At 36.8% G+C, this 9,541-nt stretch overlaps 1 protein-coding gene across 2 annotated transcripts; it reads right to left on the bottom strand.

Moving 5' to 3' along the window:
• Positions 1 to 574: 574 nt before the first annotated feature.
• On the bottom strand, positions 575 to 8,946 carry ISY1_2 (NineTeen Complex (NTC) component; the record flags this gene model as incomplete). Of its 2 annotated transcripts, XM_012944915.3 has the most annotated exons (5): positions 8,411 to 8,946; positions 8,241 to 8,371; positions 6,313 to 6,481; positions 5,487 to 5,708; positions 1,139 to 1,221 (listed from the first exon to the last, which is right to left on the bottom strand). In XM_012944915.3, the coding sequence occupies exons 1-5, from the start codon at positions 8,466 to 8,468 to the stop codon at positions 1,139 to 1,141; spliced, it is 663 nt and encodes a 220-aa protein (XP_012800369.2). In that variant the 5' UTR covers positions 8,469 to 8,946. The 2 variants fall into 2 exon arrangements, with proteins under 2 accessions (XP_051074073.1, XP_012800369.2); XM_051218233.1 differs by having other exon boundaries at positions 575 to 1,221; positions 8,241 to 8,946.
• Between the last annotated feature and the right edge of the window lie 595 nt (positions 8,947 to 9,541).

Below are 9,541 nucleotides of genomic sequence, written 5' to 3' on the forward strand. Positions count from 1 at the left end.
CTTGACCTGGAGGTCCAGTCCAGTGGATCAACGTAAGGAGATGCAGTCCCTTGGTAGCCGGTGACCAATAATTGGTTCATGCGCCGTTTGTTCGCTCAGGATCCTGGAGCCCATGTGCACCATTAGTTTGGAACCAGGGTTTTCAAACTCCTCTAGGTGGGTCTGTATCCATCGACCCAGTTAAGAGGATAGACATTCGCTTTTCGTCCTCTCAATTCCGAAAACAACACCCTGGTGAGAGAAGGCAGTGAGTAGGACTTCCCTGGCAGTAGCTGTATGCACGTGGCCATGTGAGGGCATTTCGAGAGGGAGAGATGACTGTCCCCATTCTCGACCATACCAGGGCATTCGGGGGCTTTGTGGAAATGGTAACATAAATTGTGAGCGAACCACGCATCAGTGCTGTCGAGACTATCTTATTATTATTATTTGTTTTATGTGTAGTTTATTTGAAAATGAATGAAAATCTTATTGACTTTAAAGTTAAAACCCAGTTCATTCACTACTGATGCCATAGACGTTGTTGTTGGTTTATTCAGATAAAATAAGTCTCGAATTGTTATACGTCTGAAGTGTCCTTTCCAACGCTATTTACGTGTGATACTAAAAACTATCAAATGAGGAATTTAATGTTCAAGTTTGAGGAACGTAAATCTGACTTTAGATAATCCTTCGGCCAAATTTCCCAGTATAAACTTTATAATTTGTGAAAATTACTTCTTGTAGTGAACACTTGTCTTGGCCTATAAACTTTAGGGTATAAGTATGCTTAGATCACCATAGCTTTTATTTTGTTTAGCTTTGAGTGAAATGTTCATTGCTACTCCGACTACGCGTTTGGTTAGTTCACGAGGTTGGGGTGATATCTCAAAGAGACATTCTTCCTAGAGCCTTATGACAGTGTATTAGTCAAATAAGGATTTTGTTACTGCTTATCTATGTTCATTATTTGATGAGATCTTCACTTTTCTCCATGCTAGTAATTCAGTAAAGTACACAAACGGTCTCGGAAGTCAAGTTGATTGTTTTTGAAGTTTCTACTTTTAGTTGCAGGTGCTACTCTTGTTGCAAACATTTGTTTATTTTACAAGTATGCTTTGATAATTGTGTACATATATGAACCATTAATAATGACGCACTAGTAATTATGTCGTATCATCGCCAATATTGTCGAAGACTTTGAAAAAGATTCCTGCATATTTCTTAGTTCTTCTGCTTCATCTGTAGGTATAAACGAAATAGGCAAAATAACTATGGTTTCATGGACCAGCGAAGTTTAAGTAAATTAAGTGATTAGTAAAGTTATATATCTTATTTTTATCTTTATGATAAGGGTTTTTCATTTCGAATAAAAGTTTGGTAAGACATGATTACTGAAGCATAAAATCTAACTAATTATTCAACGTAATTTCAAAATCTTCGGGCTTGTTACGACGACAAAACCCATTGGTGTTCGCCACCTTTTTAATTGAACAAATACATAAATCTCAACACCTAAGTGTTTCTCCAATATCAGCTGTTCGTGTTTCGGAACAACAGTTTCATTACGTTGTACTTTGTAGTCTCTTGTCATGTTGCTGTATAAAGTCGGTTATTTGCTGCAAAATAAGTGTTAATTAAAAGGCAATACATCACTGCAGCTTATATTGTAGATATTGATTAAGATATTAGGATGTTCTTGCAAAACATGCCGTTTTGGGATTACTACAAATATGTGCCTGGTCATTGTAATCCACCTAAATAATATTGAACCACGCCTTTATTTTAAAACCATTGTATGTGAATGCAAAACTCAGTTAAACATATTCGTGTATTTTATTGGTGATAAGGTATTAGGAGCACGGTTTTAATTGTTTAAAGATTGTTTATTGATTAATACTTCGATTATCTGATCTGTCACATTCATCAGCACATTACATAAGTCATTACCGTACATGCACAAACTTAGTTTGATCTTAATTGCCGTCTGTATATTAGGACGGCCCAACTAAGCTATATTGACTGGAAAACTTGTTCGAGTTTCTGGCATACCCAACAGGTTCGATCAAAATCAAGTTCCGGACTCAAGGACGAGGTTGTATTCCTTACTGCATCAGTGTGGGAGCAGCAATATACTTCCTACGGGTAATCAAAACTCGATGGTGATGTTTTGTGCAGGCCGGAGGAGGGGTTTGAAATTGATCCGTCTTAAAAACACCTGTCCCATGGCGTTTCAATGCAAGGCACATATATGCATCGGTCCAAGTTACCATACCTCATTAGCACAACAAGATGAACACTAAATTCATATTAGTTACTTCAATGGTAGTAATATATAAAGGGAAGATTGCGTATAACGATATAATATAGGAAGAAAGAATTACTTCATAGAAAGGAAGGTATAAATTATATTTATACATCTACGCCATTGTGGTCGATTATGAGTCATGTCACCTAGAGTCTCTAACCATTGGTTATGATTGCCACGCGGACCCCAACCAAGTAGTCTGCATCTACATGGGTTAAGTGAAGTAGGAGTTTCATAATTCCAGCACAGCATAAAATCGATACGATGGAAAGTATGCACATCACAAGATAGTCTATTTGGTCTTGAGTCAACTATACAAACCACAGCGAAGTTTGTGGAGAAACTAAACCAAAAGATTAGGGAAATGAAGTGTTTCGTGGGACTCTAAGGAATTAAATGTTTGAAAACTCTTAGCAGTCTCGATACACGAGAAGTAAGGGCGACTTACATCAAATTGGTCGTGTTCACTAATCGTCTTAGTTTGTAAAAGAGAAGATAAGTCATACGATTAGTGTGTCCAATGTAGTTTTGAAAATGTGGGTCTTTCCAACAATTCAACGTCTACTTATTTATTTTTTTGGACATACAAATATTGGTACAAATAAGCACGAAAATAAATGTACGCCACACAAATAGAAAATGTGAAGCGACAGATAAAAGTAAGTGAATATAAAATAACAAACAATTAGTGAGTAAAAATAGGTGAACAAGAGTAGTATATAACGTGAGGAACATTTCATTTAGAAGAATTATATCAAAGAATTCACTCAATTAAAAATCTTTCGTTTTTATGAAGAAAGTAAAAGAAAATTATAGCAGGACTGCCAATAGCTAATATTGTGGGCTGTTTCACGACGTTTCAAACCACTGTTACATTATCTCTAGGACCCTTACCTGAGTCATGAAGGGTCGACATACTAGTGATTTACAGCTTTCTTCCATACCACAGCACTGTGTCAAGAACTGAGCATGACTTTCTCCAACCAGTGTCGACAGATAATGGAGGATGTAGACTTCTTCGGGATAGCGTTCATAATACATGTCTAAGCCACTAAACCTGGTGTTTCGAGATGATGGTATCATCACTGTATCCGAACGCGCGTTTCCGAACCTATGCATTACTAACGGGGTGTTACTCCTGAATGTTAGTGATTCTTCAGAGCTAGCGACTATCAAACACAAAGAATCGTCTAGCATCCTGAATTCGAAGAGATCAGGTATTTCGACCATGGAGCAAAGCTACTCTCGCTGAAGTATTACATCCATATCTTAAAATAAATAAACCATCCTTAAGAAGAGCTGAGGGTAATTCATTTGGACCTGTCTACTTGTGGATCTTCAGAAGCTGGAGTTCCGTACGGACCTCTTTAGATGGATCAGTCTTTATTGGACCGGGGAAAGAAGACAGAGTGATCTTTTTGGGTTAGTAAACCGGTTGAACAGTCCCTCGAGGACTTATGTTCGTACTCCAAGACGTCATTGGGTGTTACTGACTGGCGGCCTATCAACTTCATAGATTGTCTCACATCAGGCTTCTTGGTGTCAGTGGTTCGGATGAGTTCTAATAGCTTCCAGTAATTACCAGATGAAGATGCTACTCCTAACTTATTAGATTGCTCTGACTACCAGATTTCTCGATCTTTGCGCGAACTGTACAGTTTCACTAAATAGTAATCTACGTCTCGTCGAACTCGCGATTATCTAGTGTTGACCGATATGGTTCAAAGAAATGTAAGGACGCTGTAGAAACCCATCGCTTATAAGTGGGATGTTACACTAAGCCGGAAGCGACTTTAGCTATTTTCATGGTGTCATTCAAATGAACTCAGTGGTCATTTACACTTTTTGGTGGGTTGTTAGCTGCTAGCCTTGAATTGTGCTTGGTTTGATATTTAGTTTCATCGGAATATGGAGCCAATTTGTTGATATCGATCCTTTTAAAATGGTGAGTTTGTTGGCCACTGAAACGTTGGATAAGACTGGCATGAACTGGTGGATAATTAGTCCAGATAAGTGCTCTAAAAGGAGCGAAAATTTTGCAAACAATCACACCAGGGTAGATGGTCCCAAAGTAGTCAATCTGAGTCGAAGTCTGATTTTTCGAAGGATGCCACCAGATAGCAGTGGTGATAGCTATTCCGAAATTTCGTCTTTGTCGAAAATGGGCTGTGCTCTGAACAAAGCTTTAGGAGTTGGACATCGTTATCTGATATATGATCTACAATTCCACATCAGCCACTTCGACTACTCTCCTCTGTTACCAGACACTCGAGTTTGATATCCAGATATGCAGCTAGCACTGCGCCACCTATAAAACGCCCTATCTTGAGGACATCATTTAGCCATTGATAGAACGCATACTTGATTGCACTCTAGTTGCAGTGTGTTAGGGTGTAAACGGCGATTACGAAAAGGCATCGTTTCGCACGTCAGTTTTTATTTACTTTGATGGAGCTTTATGATCTGACAGGACATGTAAACGACGGTCACTGGGGGCTTAATTGCTTAGTATTGCTCCTACCCTAGGGGTCAATGAGGCACTAATGCCAACAAACCCGACGATGCAAGGGTTTCATGGGTAAATCCACGTGATACAGGCGTTTCGATTGGTGGGGAGTGAATGTGCAATACTGTGTTAGCGTCTTGAATACGGGGCTCTGATAGATAACATACATCAACCTTAAGACTTTCCAAGGACAGCCGAACACAGCTCTTGTTCTATTCCAAGTTGGAAAAAAAGAAACAGATAAGTAGAATTTGGTAAAATAGAAACACTTTAAATAAGTGAGTTGTAATAATATACCATGTCAGTAGTCAAACAGAGCAAGTGGATCAGCTTCATAACAATTCGTTGTTATATTTGTGAGAAGGTTAAGATACTACTTGAATATCCAGACAGAACCAGGTCACTTTCATAGGCAGCAAACCTGCAAGCCTTCGACCTTGAGGTTCAATCCACAAGACAGTGAAGAAGTATAAGGAAATACAACCTCAAAATAACCAGTTACCAAGAATGCGCTAATAAGCTGTTCAACCCCTCAAAATCCTGTAGCTTCAACTAAATTTAAGGAACATAAAGCCTATGAAAATCAGGTTGATTTTAGGCCCGACACTGTATGCTCAAATCAAATTTCCTTTAGAAAGTAAACCCACTCTCATATTAGTTTGCATTTATAAATGAGCTTATGCTTCAACTTACGACTTTGGTTCCACTTAAAAGAACTATCGTCATCGGGCCATCCAGTAATAATTAAATAGTCGATTTCTTTTAGTCCTCGAGGTACTTCAATATAGGAAGTTGAACTAATAAATGGTACTCCTCCAAATTTTGAAACTGATTCTTCAAATTTTGGTAAATATTGGTTCTTAAAGTTGTCTTCATTAATTGAGTTAAATAAACTCAATTGCAAGTAATTCCATGCTGCAAAAATATGTGAAATAAGTAATTTTGGTTTTTGTATTAATTTAAATGTATATGCATATATGTATGTAATGTCAGTCTGTGGTATCTTTTAAGGTATCTACAGAAAGTCAAGAATATTGAAGGATTTTCATTATCTTGCTTTTGTATTTTAGTGAAATCTGTCTAACCTACCCAAAATGTACGTCAACAACTCATTACATCTTGACACTATAAATGCTTTAAATTATGCTGTTTTTCGGTTTATGTATTTGAAATATATAATATTTGCTTTCTGAAATAGATGTATTTTCTGATTTGATTATTTGTTTTGGACATTCATTTCAAGACTTTGATGACATATTGTAACTAATTTATATCTTCACTTTCAACTGTCACTTAAACAGCCTTGCATATTTTCTGGTATTGAAAATTGTTCGGAAAATAACCCATCTCTACTTTGTATCACTCTGAAGAATGATACAACCTTAAATGCAACTTGTACTTGGTTAAACCATACCGTCTATTCCCTATTTTAATTGATCTACTCTTAATAAAGACTGTTTTTTAGTGTCTAAACACGAAAGAAATTTGTAGGTTAATTAAATCAGCTTAGAATACTCACGTCTTATTTCCGTACATAAAGGTACAATCCATATTTCCGCATCATCCAACCAGTCGTGCTGACGAAATATTGGATCGCTGATAAGCCACCTCTGAGCCGCCACAGCGGAATCAAAATGTAGAAAGCCAATCGTTGTATTGCGTTTCCAGTCACCGTCTAAACAAACAACCTAAAAGTAGTGTTTATTTGAAGGTAATTGACAGTTTTGAGTAATGGTACTTCTGTTTACCTAAATCATTGTTTTTTTTACAATATTTAGTCTTTTTGTAAAACTACGTCAGCCAAATTTAGTAGAAGTAGTTAAAACTCAATTGCATATGAAGATTTAAAGTCAAAGGTTGCATACACTAAATAGTATATGTAACAAGTTACATGTGAAATATTTATTACTAGCACCCTAAAAGTGTCCGTTACATTAAAAGAAATTCAAGGTGGAAACACCCAACATTTATACTTTTACATCTGTTGTAATCGTTTGTTTGCTCTTTTTTCATTGACATTTAGCATCTATTTGATTCGGTTACATTTGTAAGCCTAAGTTAAGCATTCAATATTACTTTGTTATGTCAGCCCCAGATTATAAACGGGGAATTATTAATAGTCTGAAATTCCCGAAAAGTCTTCGTCAAAATTCCGAAAATTAGAGAAATTATTGCCAAAAAGATTACAGAATTAGTTAAAAAAATGAGAAACTATTGGTTTCATATTGGGATACTTAAATGGATTTCATTTAATTTGTCACTCAAAACGTATATTGTACTAGGCTTTCACTAGTCTGTTAGGTGTGACAGTAAATTTTCCGTAAATACACTATATTTCCTAACGCTCAATATAGCCCTTACATTTTATGACTTTATACAGTGAAGTTTCAACCGGTAATTATATACTTAAGAGAACATTCTTATGTCCCACTTCAAAATCCCAAGCCATCAGCTGACAAAACTTCATTTAATACCCTTAAAAAATATGGAGTCACTGATTTGCGACGAATTTACATGACTGCTTAATATCCATAAACTTTTCACCTCAACAGGATGGTTTCAGGAAGGGCCACTCTCATATACCCAACCTACTAACCGTGGTAGATAGATAGACAACCGTCCTCGATAAAAAGGGTAAGTTTGACGTTATATACCCTGACCTCTCAAAAGCTTTTGATCCAATCAGTCATATATGTCTACCAGTTAGGCATCAGTGGTCTACTGCTATCAAACGCAGTAGCCTGTTAAGCGAAGGCCCTATTCTGTCCAGAACCTTTTGAAGTAAATGATTAATAAACTAGATAGGTTGGTAGTCATTACGTTATTTCTTGAGGGTTATGTTTCCAGCAATTTAAGTGACTCGGAACTTTCCGAAAATGTTGAGTCTGGTATAAAAATTGTGAAGCACAAATCTATTCTGTAGAAAAAATCATAGATGTCAATTAAGTATGGATAACATCTAGTGATGTGTTCATTTATGTTAGTTAGGATTTAGGATAAAATATTTCGTAAAATCTTTTGGAGGGCGGATCTACTCTTTTAGTAATGAGCACTAAAAATTTACTGACATTTGTTTTAAAAATTCAACTTTATTTTCCCGAGGACGTAGCAGGCGAGTAGAAAAGCCAAGAACGAACAAAATACCCGTGGCATACAGGTTTTCACACCGAGTCATCAATACTTGGAACCTGCTACCTGAAGCAGTGGTGTCCGCACCTTCAATTGACTCTTTCAAGAGCAGACTGGACACTCACAGAAGCATACTAGAAAAGGAATAACATAGGCCGTAGGCCTTCTGTCCTTACTACACAAATCAAAAATCTGAGTTCCTCTTCTTGAGTACTGGAGAAAAACCAAGACTATTTTTATAAAGCCATCAGACGCTTGCTAAACAATTAAACCATCGTAAAGCTATGCATGAAATCTGGTAAGTCAGAAGATACTCACTTCATCAGCAAATCCAACTGACTGACCGTTTCCATAGCTTTTCATTACACTTTTCTGACGAACTACACTATTGTTGAATGTCTTACATAATTCCTTATCGAAATGAAAAATAACCAGGACTGCTGAAGTACCTTAAGGAAAGGAGTGGGTTATTAAGATAAGTTGTGTACCTTCTGTATTTACAATGCTCATTTGATAACTATTGAAATTGTCACACAGGGTTACCATGGCTATCTCTTCTTTTACAAGTTAAAACAAATTTATTCACCAGGGTAATATTGAGCTCCCCTTAGCGACCGACTGTAGATGAGCAGTGTCCATAGGTTCAGTGAGCTACCTGTCTATTTCAAATAAAAATTAGGTAGGGAAATTATCTCATACGACTACAAGGAAAGAAAGTAAGGGGTATCAAACTCAGAGTCTTACATGGTCTATATACATAGAGGGCCTACGATGCTTGAGTAGGATGTAGGTATGTCCGCGCATACTATATCAGTGCAAGCAAGGGCTTCAGTTAGAAGTCTTACAAATGTATGTAATCCAGCTGCCATGCGTATTTTGGAGGGAAGACTGTTCCATATCGATCCGTACTTAAGGAGGAAGAAGTTTTCCCAAGTTTTTGATCTTTATTTTTCAACTTTGACCGTAATACCTTATTTCGATATTCATATACATGTGGGCCTTGGGTAAGGAATATATTACAAGTGGAATAATTAAGATTTACAAGAATTTTAAAGTAAAGAATCAAATTAGACCTAAGCCCTCTTTTTCTGAGATGTTCAAGTCTTGAGATCTGACATTGGGTACTATTATCAGTAAGTGAATCATTTTTAAGCATTTCGCGATTTAGAGGCCGTTGTATTCCTTGCTCTTTCAGCATATTAGATAGGCGTAAGCTGGAACATAAGATCCAACAGTATTCAACGTTAGGTCAAACACATATCTTGTAAAAAATGATTTTAGGTTCATTTTGAAAGTTACGAATGATGTAGCCTTGCGATTCCTGCATTTTAGGTGCTCTGAAGAAGATATGTTCAGAAAAGTTAAGACTGTTAGAGTAATGTACTTTGAGGTCTATTACTGGTGTGATTTTGAGTAAAACCTCTTAGTTACCTGTCAGTTTTATTTCAAGGGAGTATCTCCAAACATAGCCAGCCTCATCTCTCTGTGCTGAATTCTAAGCTCCAGCGCTTAAATTGGTTATCTACCTTGTTGAGTTCATGTTGTATTTTTTGCATAGTACTACGTGCATCACATATGTTACTTTTAAAGATGACTTCAAAATCACCAGCGTAATGGCA

The sequence above is a fragment of the Schistosoma haematobium genome, chromosome 1, assembly GCF_000699445.3.
Source record: "Schistosoma haematobium chromosome 1, whole genome shotgun sequence".
Classification (NCBI taxonomy): Eukaryota; Metazoa; Platyhelminthes; class Trematoda; order Strigeidida; family Schistosomatidae; genus Schistosoma; species Schistosoma haematobium.